Raw genomic sequence first — 16056 nt, 5'->3', positions numbered from 1 at the left:
ATGTCCATAACCAAAAAATAAAAATCCATTTCAATTACAGGTTGTAATTCAACAAAATAGGAAAAATGCCAAGGGGGATGAATACTTTTGCAAGGCACAGTATACTCAATATACAAGAACAAAAACATGTTTGATTATGTGTGTGTGTGTGTGTACGTACATGTGAGAGTTAGGCTACATGGAGGAGACTACTGGGTAGTTTGGTTCACCAGGGTGACCTCTAGTCTATGTTTGAAGTTACTGAAGGATGATGATGTTTTGGCAATGTGAAGATAGGAATTCCAGAGTATGAAACCTCTGTATCTGATGGGGAATTGACTGTGTGAGGTGCGGCAGTGGTTATCAGTGTCTTTTATTGTATGCATGGATTTGGGAATTAACCTAGAATAATCTATTGGGTGTAATGTTTACTGTTCATTTTTATTGTTTATTTAACTTTTGTTTATTATCTACTTCACTTGCTTTGGCAATGTTAACATGTATGTTTACCATGCCAAAAAAGCCCTTAACTTTAAAAATTGAATTGAGAGAAAGAGAGAGTAAGAAAGGGAGAAGAGGCACCTCATGTTCTCGCATTCTAACACTGCAGCAACACCACAGAACGAGCCAACACCGACCTCGCTTTTGGCAACTATAATAACAGGGTCAGATTTTAAAACAAAACTATACTCGCCAAATTGCTGTACATTACATAACCAATTGAGACCTCTCTCTATCCAAACAATGATAATGTAACTGTGGTACAACGGAACAGACAGGCCCAGACAGGTTGTCTCACAAACAGCACTTTATTCCCTATACCCCATAGGGTTCTTGTCAAAAGTAGTGCACCATATAGGGAATAGGGTGCCATTTGGGACACACCCCCGGTGTCCACGAGCACAACCCTTATAACATCATGGTGTTAACACACCCCAACTTCACCCGACACAACTCCTCTCATTCACACACACACTGACCAAAGGTAAAACAAATCCATTTTTAAAAAAGCATGCATGTGTGCTGACTGGAGAATGTTGTCACGACCATAGAGGTCCTATAATTCACCTTTCTATTTATTTAGTTGGATATGACCCACAACCAGGACACTATTCATTGGGAAGAGCCCCTGATCTTCTGATTGGAGGACCCTTCAAAATATCACAGGAAGTGGTGACTTGGTGCTTGGTCTCAAGAGCAGCTCACTCAAATTTGGGTTCCGGCCTTTTCTCTTTCTCATTGTCCAAAAATGTGGGTGAGCCCGGTTAACACCCTACCACGAAACACATTATGGAACTTCCTGTCTGTTCAATCTGGAAAAGAGTTCAAATGAAGATCAGGAGGGACAAGTGAAGGGGGGGGAGAAGAGAGAGGAGATAGAGGGGCAGATGGTGTTTTGTGATGAAGTGACAACAGCTTTGGTTACAGGAATTATACCCTTAAATTCCCCTGCTTATATAAATGAACACATGCACGATTCACAGACTCTATAATGTGAGGACAGAGGATAATAATTATATTAGTTGTGAAGAAGATGACTTTATCGTCCAGTGTACACACTACTGAGACTTCTGTATTTTTTCTACCCGGGAGTCAGACCACGCTACTGCAGCCAGGAATGACTTGTCAGACTACATCATTAAACAGTTACATGAACAGGGGAAGGAGGTTAAGATTACTTCACAAATCAAAACGTGTTCTCTCTTTTAAAGGGTGAGATGTATTCCCATTTGACTCAAATAATGAGTTTTCCCACACAGAGCACAGGTCAGTATCAGGACAACGATGCAGAAATGTTAGCGATTTAGAAGAGTTTTCAAATGTATTTATATTTTATTACAAAGATATGGCACTACTGAGAGTGGCATAGAGCTTCTGGATTCTCCCACGAGAAACTGTTAATCATTCCTTTACCTCTCAGATCTCTTAACGTCAAACAGCTAAGGCAGTATAGAGTAGTCACAGTCAGTAAGGCACTATAAAGGCAGGTAGATGAGGTAAAGAAAACTGCAATCATCTGGTTGTTAGTGTAATAAGCAGTAACCAATCCTTTACTACAACATTTCCGTAACATTGACTCATTTTCTCATTTAGATAGGTTGTCTTTCTTGAAACCTGCTGTATTTGACACTTCAGTTTCAGAATTTCATCTACTTCATCCATGACCAGAAACACATATATCTTGCCATAAAAGACAGCATTAACCATTGAGATCACCTTGACCCTATGTCGACCAGCCTAGCTGACCTTCTACTGATATCACCAGTCTGATCTAAAGTGTTATCAAACTACAAACTGGCACCTCCCAGCCAAACCAGGCCGTACATCCTCCAACCAAGGGTGTATCCAAAATAGCTCCCTATCCACTATAGAGTGCACAACTTTTGACCAGAGCTCTAATGGTCCTGGTCAAAAGTAGTGTACTATTTATGAAATAGGTTGCCATTTCAGACGCAGTCCTATTCTCCTAGACTGGAGGACAGGGTGGCTCCCTGCCAAAGCATGAGTACACCTCAAAACATAGCAGCAACTTATTAGGAAAGACCTGGGCATCAGTTTCCCTAGGCCATAACTACAAGATTTGATCCCTATGGCAGCTCTGGGTTGAGTCCAAATGTCACCCTATTCCCATAGGTCTCTGGTCAAATGTACTGCACTATGCAGGGAATAGGTAGCCAGTTGGGATCCAGACCTGGGCTCTGGGTTCTGACTGAGACTTTACGGATGAGAAGTTTGGAATGGAAAGGAGAGACATGGTGTGCAAAAGTCTGGGGTAAGGTTTAAGGTTTCAGCTTACTGAACTAAACCAACCCCCACCACCATTTACGTAGTCTTCTTTGTGGTTTGTTGAGAAAAAGAAAGGAGAAACACCCAGCTCCTACTGGAATACTGTGTATTTGCATCCCAAATGGCACCCTATTCTCTTATACAGGAGTTCTCAAACTTCTTGGGTCCAGCAACACCTTTTGTGATTGCAAATATATCAGGGACCCCCTCGTTATCAGAACACAAATAAAAATAGTCTACAAGGAGTTTTACTATGATGTCTGCCGATACCATTTACAAGGCCAGCCTCTTGGCATCGGAGTGAATTCTGTCATGGGGCAGAGAGATTTAAAGCACATTTCAGAACTTCTACGCATTTTGCCATGAGGCAGAGCAAACTTTTCGGTTTTAAAGCTTAAATTACACTGCATTTATGTAAAAATATATTTTTTTTTGAAAAATGTATATTTGGTGGAGTACTGTTCATACCAATATCCCTGAGCCCCACAAGCCCATGTTGCCCAGGGTTAAGAACAGAAATTGTACATGAATATTATTACATTGTTTTACACACTTTAATCTATTGGTAATATTCATTAAAAAAAGTGCAAAAAAATGTATAACAATAATAATTCTGAAACGTAGACCACCTGCAGTAACTCTGCAGACCCCACATTGATAACCCTTGCCCCAATCAGTGCACTACTTTTGTCAAAAGTTGAAGTGTCCTGGGGTCAGTTGGGGTCACTCAGTCAAGCACCGGATTCATTTTTTCTACTGTATGCATTATCTTTGTTCATTAGCTACTACACTCACACACACACACACACAGTATTGAAATGTCAAACTGATGGGGAGCCTATAAGGTTCTCTACAGCCAAAAACATTTGATTTTATTTGACCAAGGGGAAAAACTAGGTATGTTTATATGCTACTGCTACTGCATAAGAATATGACGAGTATGAAGTAAGAGGTGCAGTACATTTGCAACGAAGCTGAGAGATGGATAATGACGAACTCTGAAGTCTACAGCAAATGCAGTGCAGAGAAAGCTTGTGGTTATCCTCCGGGCTATATTATGCCACAGTGACACCTACTGGACAAAATTGTTAATTGAACCTATGATTTAAGCCGGTGGTTCTTAAACCTCTCCTCGGAGACCCAATGTAGTTGAACTATTCCAGAACTAGCACACCTGATTTAACTAGTCAACAAATGATCAAGCCCATGACTAGGTGAATGAGGCGAGCTAGTTCAGGGCTACAACAAAATTGTGAAATGTCTGGGGATCCCCAAGAAGAGGTTTGAGAACCACTGATCTAGGCTTAAAAAAAGAACAACTCCTCACACCACCACTGTGCTACTCCTGGCACTAAAGTCCCTTCTGGCAGTGCTACACACACACTTCTGTCAGTTTACTATACACTACAGTCCAGGAGATTTTGTCAAGCAGAACACATCAGCAGGCCTACTGTAGGCTATGCCATGTACACACCTGGGTCGAGGTGGGAAAACGTCCCGATAACGAAGTCCAGCGTTGAGACAGCCAGCACGGCCAGTAGTATCAGCTGGAGACGGATGATCCATTTGACCCCGGCCAGGTTAATACCCAAAAGGCCGAGCAGGACAGCCACAGACATCCCTCTAACGGCCCACTCACTCTGCAGGCTCAGGAGCTGAGCAATAGACTCTGAGAACCCTGTGATATACATGGCTCCAGCCACACACTGTTGAAATCAAAACACACACAGAAGACATACATGAGATCTTGTATGTAAACATATTGATTCTTCTTTTATTTATTTAGCTGTATAATCTTTGTTTTAAAAGGTGAGTTGACTGAAGGTAAAGGGTTGCAGGAGGATGAAGGGGGAATGAAAACATGTACACACACATGGTGTTTCTCACCTGGCCGAAAACATACAGGAGCCCCACGGTCCCACCTACTCTTCCTCCCAGGACAGTAGAGATCATGGAGTAAACTCCACCATTACCGACCCCACAGCGCTCGCAGACGCCGATGCCTGACATCACTGTTACCAGGGCAACGATAACCACCACAGATACCAGGAGCATACCTAGCAATACACCTAGGTTCCCCTTACATCATCAAGAGAAAAAACAAAAAGAAAGTCATACAATATATGGAACAGGTCCTTGTATGTCTAGATCACCCCAGCACTAACACTACCTATTCAACAAATCATTGAATCGCTATGCCCTTGACTAGTTGAATCAGGTGTTTTAGTGCTGGGCTATAGAACCAACATGTGCACACCGTAGGACAGAAGTACTCAAGTACTATTTCAGAAGGTCCAGTCACACAAATTTCCTAGGTGGCAAATGTCCGAATGGATATTGTAATTTATCGGCATAGTAACAAACCCCCAAATCGCAACCCATGCAAACCCAAACTGTTCAAACTGTTCACACCCCTCTTGATGGAGTAGAGAAAGTTTTCCAGTTTTAATGCTCATTCCCTACAATTCTACAAAATGTGGCAGATAGAAATTTTGCCATGTCCTGTGAGTACATATGATACCAGGGGTTGAAGCCCGACAGTTCTATTGTACACTTTTGGGGGGTCAGGACCAGCAGTCGATTGACCCGGCTCTGGGTTCGGATCCAGCTTGTGGTCCGCCTGTTCTGTATGCAGACCCCTAAGTGAGCAAACTCATGCCTACAGCTACCTTCCATGGGACTACAGTTGAAAACTAGCTAGCTGGCCAAATCTGGTAAATTTACATAAATGTTGATTGGTGTGCATTGTCCCTGTCAAATAAATGTATTGAATGAAATTAAATAAAATTCAAACTCACCACCAGCCACCCAGTGCGGAGGAACAACACCACACCAAAGATGTTGATCATACAGGTAGTAAAGACTCCGTCCCACGTCCCAAACAGGACAGGCTCCCACACAAACAGCTTCACCCTCCACCATGGCTGAGAGAGATGCTGCGACCCCTGCAGTTTAGAATAGACGACATTTCCCGATTTTTACCAGACCTGCACAACTTTTATAGTCTGGTCCAGTAGGGATTTTAGCATGTAAATCTTGGTGGGGCAAAAAAATATATATATATTGTTTTTGACGCATGCCAGCAAAGACACTACACAACACTAAACAATCAATGAATTGCACTATAACAGTGACAAACGGTTCCCACAAACTGTTACATAAAGCTGTCCCAATAGCAGAGCTTTCTTTTCAGCACCATGGAGTGAATCCTTACCATTGCAAAACCTGGCTAACAGCAGGGCCTTGTCTGGCGGCGAAACAGTTAATTCAGCCTCATTTACTGACTTTAAAAAACGTGGTTTCTACTGACAATTGAGATGTACAAACTATGGCATAATGGGACGACGAGCAGATAAGAGGCAATCCGTAACTCAGATTAAGACAATGAGCGAGCTTGGATGAACGTAGGCAATATAACTATTTTTCAGCACTTTTTAAATGTACAGTGACATAATTCATAACATGGGCTGTTCTTGCAGTATTCTCCCTGTACACCAAGTCAGACCTGTAGGATACATAAAGGCGGCATATATAAGCAGACAATGAAAGCTCTTACAATATTAGATTGTTACATTTCTCTAAAACAGTCTATAGGCTACATGTGCACCACCAAGTCAAAACAGTAGGCAAAAGGATGAGGGGGAATGGGAACTAATTATTAGGGTGAGGCCCATGGGCTATTAACAGCTTACTACACAACTTACACTTAGTATTACTTCCTTAGCTACGGTATACATATCTCCCTGGCATATTGCATCATTAATGCAGCAGCATACATTACATGCTGTGCTCACTTGAACAGGATGGTGGCGCGACGGTCCTTGTGGGCAAATTTTGTCATCAAACTTTGACATCAAAGTCTGGCATTCTCTGGATTTTTCTGGCACTTTCAAGACAATTGGAAAAAACAAGATTGAATCATGACGTCAGTGATCTTCAGGTCGGAGCACTAGAAATAGGCCCGACTTGGAATTCTGAGTTGTTTTTTACGACTTGCCAGTTGTATTAAACTCACTGAAGTTTGGGATTTCCCAGTTCAGAGTTTCCAGTTGTTTTGAACACGGCAGAAGTCATGCTGGATTGACAGCATGGTCAATGCATTCAACCTTTTATGGCCCATGGTGTTGAATGTATTTCCAAGATGGCGTAGCAGTCAGACATCTTTTGTCTTGTCCCATGTATCTTTTTGTATATTTTTCTTCGCATTCTTTTTAAGATTTTTCCTAAACCTCAACTTCAAAATACTCTCCTGCAACCCGTCTCACCCAATGTGGTGTGCACCTGAGGCTAGCTAGCTAACTAGCTAGCTACCAGCTATCAGTCAGCTAACCTTTAGCTCAGAAAGCTCTCACCAGTTCATACAACGCGTTTCAATACAGAGCATACCGGACCTATTTTTCTCTCCATATCCCCAGATTCCTACAGCAATCTCTGAACCCTTTCATCTGGATCATGGCAGCCAGCTAACCACAACCCGGGATGACTACTCCTGGCTAATGTTTCCGTCCCGTAGCAAGCACCAACAACGGCTAGCCCATGCTAGACCCATCTCCCAGCTAGGGCTCCTGGGCTACTCACTCCTGAAGCCCACTCCTCGGCTACAATATCCGGACCCCTTCTAGTGCCGGTACGGGGCACGGAACCCTGCCGATCCTTCACGACTGGAATGCCGACATAATCTGCCCAAGGATCCCAACAGGCCCCTCAGGTGCGACATCCCCTGAAGGCCCATTATGCTAACCGCAGCCTGCTAGCTATCTGTAGCATATTGGACTGTTAGCTGATCCACCGGCCAGTTTCTTGGACCACTATACCTATTTTGCCAATTGGACTTAGACCCCTCTGCTACTTGGAACCCTAATAATTCCACGACTGGTCTATCGACGTCACCGCACGAGGAGGCAAAAACAGACTTTTCCCCCATCGCGACGTCCCTCTAAGTCCCTTATGCTAGCTTGCTAGCCCCGGCCTGCTAACTGCTAGCATCGGCCTGCTAACTGTCTGCATGTTAACATTTAACATTTAAGTCATTTAGCAGACGCTCTTATCCAGAGCGACTTACAAATTGGTGCATTCACCTTATGACATCCAGTGGAACAGCCACTTTACAATAGTGCATCTAAATCTTTTAAGGGGGGGGGGTGAGAAGGATTACTTTATCCTATCCTAGGTATTCCTTAAAGAGGTGGGGTTTCAGGTGTCTCCGGAAGGTGGTGATTGACTCCGCTGTCCTGGCGTCGTGAGGGAGTGTGTTCCACCATTGGGGAGCCAGAGCAGCGAACAGTTTTGACTGGGCTGAGCGGGAACTGTTAACATTAGAAGCCTACTCCCTAAGTTTGCTTTATTCACTGCTTTAGCACATTCTGCCCACCCAGATGTCTTAGCCGTGTTTGAATCCTGGCTTAGGAAAACCACCAAAAACCCTGAAATTTCCATCCGTAACTATGACATTTTCCACCAAGATAGAACTGACAAAGGGGGCAGTGTTACAATCTACTGCAGAGATAGTAAGATAGCCTGCAGAGTTCTATCAGGTCTGTACCAAAACAATTCGAGCTTCTACTTCTAAAAATGCACCTTTCCAGAAACAAGTCTCTCACTGTTGCCACTTGCTATAGACCCCCCTCTGCCCCCAGCTGTGCCCTGGACACCATATGTGAATTGATTGCCCCCCCCATCTATCTTCTGAGCTCGTGCTGCTAGGTGACCTAAACTGGGGCATGCTTAATACCCCGGCCATCCTACAATCTAAGCTTGTTGCCCTCAATCTCACACAAATTATCAATGAACCTACCAGGTACAACCCCAAATCCGTAAACATGGGCACCCTCATAAATATCATCCTAACCAACTCGCCCTCCAAATACACCTCTGCTGTTTTCAACCAAGATCTCAGCGATATGTGCCTAATTTTTTTCCTGCATCCGTAATGGGTCTGCGGTCAAACGACCACCCCTCATCACTGTCAAACGCTCCGTAAAACACTTCTGCGAACAGGCCTTTAAGTGACCTGGCCGGGGTATCCTGGAATGACATTGACCTCATCCCGTCAGTAGAGGATGCCTGGTTATTCTTTAAAAGTGCATTCCTCACCATCTTAAATAAGCAAGCTCCATTCAAAAAATATAGAACTAGGAATAGGTATAGCTCTTGGTTAACTCCAGACCTGTCTGCCCTTGACCAGCACAAAAACATCCTGTGGCGTTCTGCATTAGCATCGAATAGCATAGTGATATGCCACTTTTTAGAGAAGTTAGGCACCAATATACACAGGCAGTTACGAAAGCCAAGGCTAGCTTTTTCAAACAGAAATTTGCATCCTGTAGCACAAACTCAAAAAGGTTCTGGCACTCTGTACAGTACCTGCCCACTGCACTGAGGCTAGGAAACTCTGTCACTACCGATAAAATCCACAATAATGGAGAATTTCAATAATAATTCTACGGCTGGCCATGCTTTCCACCTGGCTACCCCTACTCCAGTCAACAGCCCTGCGATCCCCACAGTAACTCGCCCAGACCTCCCCACTTCTCCTTCACCCAAATTAAGATAGCTGATGTTCTGAAAGAGCTGCAAAATCTGGACCCCTATAAATCACCCAGGCTAGACAATCTGGACCCCTCTTTCTAAAAATACACATACCACCTCCAGTTACTTCTGCGAAGGCATAATAAACACCTGCTGCACTCTGCTCGTGAATCTACACCTTTTCCTCCCTGATTATTCATTACAGGCCAACTACATATCTCAACTTTCCAAATATTAAGCACCTTGCTTATATTTCCAACAGGAGTATAGCCTATCTGGATGGCAGGAAAATAAACCACGGGGAAAAGCCTCCTCCATTTGCTATTTAAGTGCACAGATGACATGTATTTTATTCCCGCTGTCCGTGTTTCGATACAGGTGCGTGATAATGGTCCATTCTAAATCAAAACAAATGTCGCACATATATACAATATTAGCCTATCACTTGTGAATGATATATTATCACTTTTGAATGATGCCCAGCATAACAATGCCTTTTTGTGACTTGTTCGAATCATTGTCGCACACCTCATGTAGCCTTCGGTAGCATAGGCCTGTTTTAAGAAGGTTTGTATCGTAACTAAAGTGGTGAAAAAACTACTTACAATTAAACACATTCTGCTAATGGAACATTCACGCTTATAGCCTACTACCATGTGCACATTGCTGCCTTTATAATGTGAAGAAATAGCCTAATAAACATTTTAAGCTAAACGTTCTGCTCTGTTGCGTCAGCCAAATTTAATAAAAACGTTTTTTGATGCCAGTGGTTGTATTAATTTGGGATCTACCGCATGCCCCAACTGTCCCAGACAATCCCAGTTTGTAACATTTATTTCTCACACAGAATAGGTGGATATTAGATTGACATAGGATAGAGCTTTTGCTGTTCATTAGGCCTCCTCATCTTGTTGGCTGACGAAAAGTTAATGTAGACAGTTCTTCCAATATCTTCAATATGCACCTAGTAATTGGATAAGGACGCACGCAGTTGCATCCTGATGAGTCTGTCTTCACTTGTAGCCTGTGAGAAAGACCCTATCATGTGACTGAGAGCAGTGTGATAGAGAGACGCTTCGGATTGCATAGCACACTCAGGGAGAACATCACAACGCAGCACTCCGATTGCAAAAGGCATGGATTTGTTAGGGTGCATTACTGCCACAAAGGGGATGCCATCGTGAAATTCTAGGAATTATCAAGTGCTTGTCAAATTGTAAATGAGAGACTATTAGTGTGTACAGCCTGCGCAAAAAAAAAAACAAAGCAGAAATGCCTTTCAAGCAACTTTATTCAAATCATCATTAGAGTTGCATCATGCAGCCTTACAATGTATTAAAAATCAAAACATATAGCCCAAAAATGGTAAAATAACTAAAGTTAAATTAACAAATTAAGCATAAAGGAGTACCTATTTCTTTGTAAACCGCTCAACACAGAATAGCTGCATTCCCTCAAATCTTTTGGAGAAAATATTCATTTCATTCAGCTTTGTTCAATTGTATTCTCCATCATACAGGCGGATTTTTTTTTTTTTTTTTTACCTTTATTTTACTAGGCAAGACAGTTAAGAACAAATTCTTATTTTCAATGATGGCCTAGGAACAGTGGGTTAACTGCCTGTTCAGGGGCAGAACGACAAATTTGTACCTTGTCAGCTCGGGGATTTCGAACTTGCAACCTTTTGGTTACTAGTCCAACACTCTAACCACTAAGCTACCCTGCCGCGTCAATACAGGACTAAGATTGAATCGTACTACACCGGCTCCAATGCTCGTCGGATGTGGCAGTGTTTGTAAACTAATACAGTCTACAAAGGGAAGCACAGCCACGAGCTGCCCAGTGACACAAACCCACCAAACGAGCTAAATTACTTCTATGCCCGCTTCGAGATTAGGAACACTGAAACATGCATGAGAGTACCAGCTGTTCCGGCAAACTGTGTGATCACGCTCTCCGTAGCCGATGTGAGTAAGACCTTTAAACAGGTCAACATTCACAAGGCCGCACGGCCAGACGAATTACCAGGACGTGTACCTCGAGCATGCGCTAACCAACTGGCGAGTGACATCACTGACATTTTCAACCTCTCATAAACTGGATGTGTAATACCAGCATGTTTAAAGCAGACGACCATAGTCCCTGTGCCCAAGAAAACTAAGGTACCTGCCTAAATCACTACAGTCTGTAACCATGAAGTGCTTTGAAAGGCTGTTAATGGCACACATCAACAACATTATCCGAGAAACCCTAGACCCACTCCAATTTGCATACCGCCCCAACAGATCTACAGATGATTCAATCTCTATTGCACTCAACATCGCCCTTTCCCACTTGGACAAAAGGAACACTTATGTGAGAATGCTATTCATTGACTACAGCTCAGCGTTCCACACCATAGTGCCCTCAAAGCTCATCACTAAGTTAAGGACCCTGGGACTAAACACCTCCCTCTGCAACTGGATCCTGGACTTACTGACGGGCCGCCCCTTTCTATTTTAAATTTTTTACTGAACAAATATTATTATTATTTTTCTTAACTTCTTAAAGCATTGTTGGCTAAGGGCTTGTAAGTCAGCAATTCACTAAGGTCTACTACACCAGTTGTATTTGGCGCATGTGACAAATCAAATGTGATTTGAACATAATAAAAATAATGCCACTGAACTATAAGCAAATCTTGTCTGCTAAATTAACTAGCGTAGCACACAACCATTTGCATAGTCACATCAAGACCTAACATAAGTACAACTCAGAGTATGCTATTCTTTTCTTCTGAAATACACAATATTGTCTTCATATAATGCCTCTTTAGATCTGTCTAAAATAAAAATAAATATTTATTGTGGTGTCGGCTATATAAAATGGATTTATTAGACTTTTTAAAATAGCTGGTAGGCATTGTGTGGAAGCCAGGAGATGCTAATTATGTTTATGTTGATTAACAGTTAATACCCGTGAGACCGACAGTTATGTGCTTGATGATCACCAGCTGACAGAATGTTGTGACCGCCACAACTCTAAATGTTCCGCCACTGATTCCTTCCAAACCACTCATTGTTGAATTAGCGATTTCCAACTTGTTGTGTAATGTTTATGGCCATTGGCCAATGAGCACCGATACAGTGCCAGTAGGATTTGCCAGTAGATTGTCAACGTGATTCACGATGATAGCAAATTTCAATTTACAAAAACTGCACGTTCGGCTTTTGAGCTTCTCGTCATGAAATCTATGCAGCCTACTCAATCACTTTGTATAGCTACTGTTTACAGTCCTCCTTGGCCATACACAGCATTCCTCACTGAGTTCCTATCGGACCTTGTAGTCATGGCAGATAATATTCACATTTTTGGTGACTTTAATATTCACATGGAAAAGTCCACAGACCCACTCCAAAAGGCTTTCGAAACCATCATCGACTCAGTGGGTTTTGTCCAACATGTCTCTGGACCTACTCACTGCCACAGTCATACTCTGGACCTAAATATTTTGGATCTTAATGTTTTTCCTCATAATCCTTGTCTATCGGACAACCAATTTATTACGTTTGCAATCGCAACAAATAATCTGTTTAGACGCCAACCAAGGATCATCAAAAGCTGTGCTTTGAATTGCCCAACAACCCAAATATTCCTAGATGCCCTTCCAGACTCCCTCCACCTACCCAAGGATGTCGTACTACACAAATCGGTTAACCACCTGAGGAATTAAATTTAACCTTGAGTAATACCCTAGATGCAGTCAAAAAACATTTGTAAAAAAAAAACTAGCTCCCTGGCATACAGAAAATACCTGAGCCCTGAAGCAAGCTTCCAGAAAATTGGAAAGGAAATGGCGCTCCACCAAAGTAGAAGTCTTCCAACTAGCTTGGAAAGACAGTACCGTACAATATTGAAAAGCCCTCACTGCTGCTCAATCATCCTATTTTTCCAATTTAATTGAAGAGAATAAGAACAATCCAAAATGTATTTTTGATTCTGCTGCGAAGCTAACTAAAAAGCATTCCCCAAGAGAGGATGGCTTTCACTTCAGCAGTGATAAATTCATGAACTTCTTTGACAAAAAGAGCATGATCATTAGAAAGCAAATTACGAACTCCTCTTTCAATCTGCATATTTCTCCAAAACTCAGTTGTCCTGCACAATACTGCTAGGACCTAGGATCAAGGGAGACACAAGTTTTTAAAAAATCCAATATCTCTTGACACATTCATGAAAATAGTAATGGCCTCTAAACCGTCAAGCTGCATACTTGACCCTATTCCAACTAAACTACCGTACTTTCTGGACTAGTAAGCGCACCCGAATATAAACCGCACCCACTGAATTATTTAAAAATATGTATTTTGTACATAAATAAGCCGCACATGTCTAAGCCGCAGGTGCCTACCCGTACATTGAAACAAATGAACTTTACACAGCCTTTAAACGAAACATGGCTTGTAACAAAAATAAATAGGCTTTAACGAAACATGGCTTGTAACAAAAATTAAAAGGTAGCCTACCAAGAAAGTCATTGGTCAGTATCTTCCTCCTCCTGTGCACAGAAACCATTGAAGTCATCGCCTTCGGTGTCGGAGTTGAATAGCCTCAGAATTGCTTCATCTGATGTTGGATCGTTTTCATTGTCGCTCTCGTCACTTTCATCCGGAGGCAAATTCCCCGCTGAGCTCATGCTGCCCCTTCAACACGCAGCAAGTCCAGCCTTTCGAAATCCGTTGATGATAGTGGATTTTTTGACAATGTTCCACGCTGTCAGGACCCACTGGCAGACTTGACCATAAATTGCTCTTCGCATGCTTTAGTGAAGGATTTCTCCCCACTTGTCATCCAAGCGGAGCGCCACCTTAAATGCACGATTTACACTGATGTCGAGTGGCTGCAAATACTTTGGGCCATCTGCTTTTCTTCCCTCTGAAAGCTTTTGTTGTATTTTTGCACTGAGTCAGTTCCCCACGCTGCTGTTTCCAACGTCTTATCATCGACTCATTAAGGCCAAGCTCCCATGCAGCAGCTCTATTTCCTTTTCCAACAGCCAGATCGATCGATTTCTCTGTGTCTTTGCCATGATGAGGTTGACAAATTACTACCGTAATCAGAATAATAGGAAGTTTGAGCGCGCTCGATTTACGTCACATTATGTGACGGTGAACAGTTTTTTTGAAAGAGGGAAAAATCCATAAATTAGCCGTGTCATTGTATAAACCACGAGGTTCAAAGCCTGGGAATAAAGTAGCAGTTAATAGTCCGGAAATTACGGTACTTAAGAGTCCTGTGCTTGGCCCTCCTATGTTGAACATAATAAACAGCTCTCTATCTATGTGTACCAAACTCACCAAAAGTGGCAGTAATAAAGACTCCCTTGAAAAAGTCAAACCTTGACCCAGAAAATATAAAAAACTATCGGCCTACATCAAATCTCCCATTCCTCTCAAACACTTTAGGAAAAGCTGTTGCACAGCAACTCACTGAAGACAAACAATGTATACGAAACGCTTCAGTCTGATTTTAGACCCCATCATTGCACTGAGACTGTACTCGTGAAGGTGGTAAATGACCTTTTAATGGTGTCATACCAAGGCTCTGCATCTGTCCTCGTGCTACTAGACCTTAGTGCTGCTTTTGACACCATCAATCATGACATTCTTTTGGAGAGATTGGAAAACCAAATTGGTCTACACCGTCAAGTTCTGGCCTGGTTTAGATCTTATCTGTTGGAAAGATATCAGTTTGTCTCTGTGGATGGTTTGTCCTCTGACAAATCAACTGTAAGTTTCACTGCTATGCGGATGACACACAGCTGTACATTTTGATGAAACATGGTGAAGCCCCAAAATTGCCCTCCCTAGGAGCCTGTGTTTCAGACATAAGGAAGTGGATGGCTGCAAATGTTTTACTTTTAAACTCAGACAAAGCAGAGATGCTAGTTCTAGGTCCCAAGAAACAAAGAGATCTTCTGACAATTAATATTGATGGTTGTACAGTCGTCTCAAATAAAACTGTGAAGGACCTCGACATTACTGTGGACCCTGATCTCTCTTTCGACAAACATATCAAGACTATTTCAAGGACAGCTTTTTTTCCCCATCTTTGTAACATTCAAAAATAAGAAACTTTCTGTCCAAAAACATGGCAGAAAAGTTCATCCATGCTTTTGTCACTTCCAGATTAGACTACTGCAATGCTCTACTTTCCAGCTACCCGGATAAAGCACTAAATAATCTTCAGTTAGTGCTAAACACGGCTGCTAGAATCTTGACTAGATCCCAAAAATGTGATCATATTACACTGGCTTCCTGTAAAGGCGAGGGCTGGTTTCAAGTTTATTTTTTGCTAACCTACAAAGCATTACATGGGCTTGCTCCTACCTATCTCTCCGGTTTGGTCCTGCCATACATACCTACACGTACGCTACTGTCCCAAACAGCTGGAGGAAGGGCGTTCTCCTATAGAGCTCCATTTTTATGGAATGGTCTGCCTATCCTTGTGAGAGACGCAGATTCGGTCTGGGACCATGCCTCAGGACTACCTGGCCTGGTGACTCCTAGCTGTCCCCAGTCCACCTGGTCGTGCTGCTGCTCCAGTTTCAACTGTTCTGCCTGCAGCTATGGAACCCTAACCTGTTCACCGGACATGCTACCTTGTCTTGGACCTGCTGTTTGAAACTCTCTCTACAGCACCTGTTGTCTCTTACTCTGAATGCCCAGCTATGAAAAGCCAACTGACATGTACTCCTGAGGTGCTGAGCTGTTGCACCCTCTA

At 42.6% G+C, this 16056-nt stretch overlaps 1 protein-coding gene across 3 annotated transcripts in view; it reads right to left on the bottom strand.

Moving 5' to 3' along the window:
• slc12a8 (solute carrier family 12 member 8) overlaps nucleotides 1-16056 on the bottom strand; it is a 30061-nt gene that overhangs the window by 12179 nt on the left and 1826 nt on the right. For 2 of the 3 annotated variants that reach the window (XM_035749679.2, XM_035749681.2), the window contains 3 exons: nucleotides 5565-5711; nucleotides 4654-4845; nucleotides 4241-4472 (listed from right to left, as the gene is read on the bottom strand). In XM_035749679.2, coding sequence (XP_035605572.1) covers nucleotides 4241-4472; nucleotides 4654-4845; nucleotides 5565-5711 — 571 coding nt within the window. Of the gene's footprint in view, nucleotides 1-4240; nucleotides 4473-4653; nucleotides 4846-5564; nucleotides 5712-13799; nucleotides 14366-16056 lie in introns of those variants that run through there. The other variant, XM_035749680.2, reaches the window with a different exon arrangement.

Source organism: Oncorhynchus keta, chromosome 34 (genome assembly GCF_023373465.1).
Source record: "Oncorhynchus keta strain PuntledgeMale-10-30-2019 chromosome 34, Oket_V2, whole genome shotgun sequence".
NCBI lineage: Eukaryota > Metazoa > Chordata > Actinopteri > Salmoniformes > Salmonidae > Oncorhynchus > Oncorhynchus keta.
This window is presented reverse-complemented; position numbering and strand designations above follow the sequence as displayed.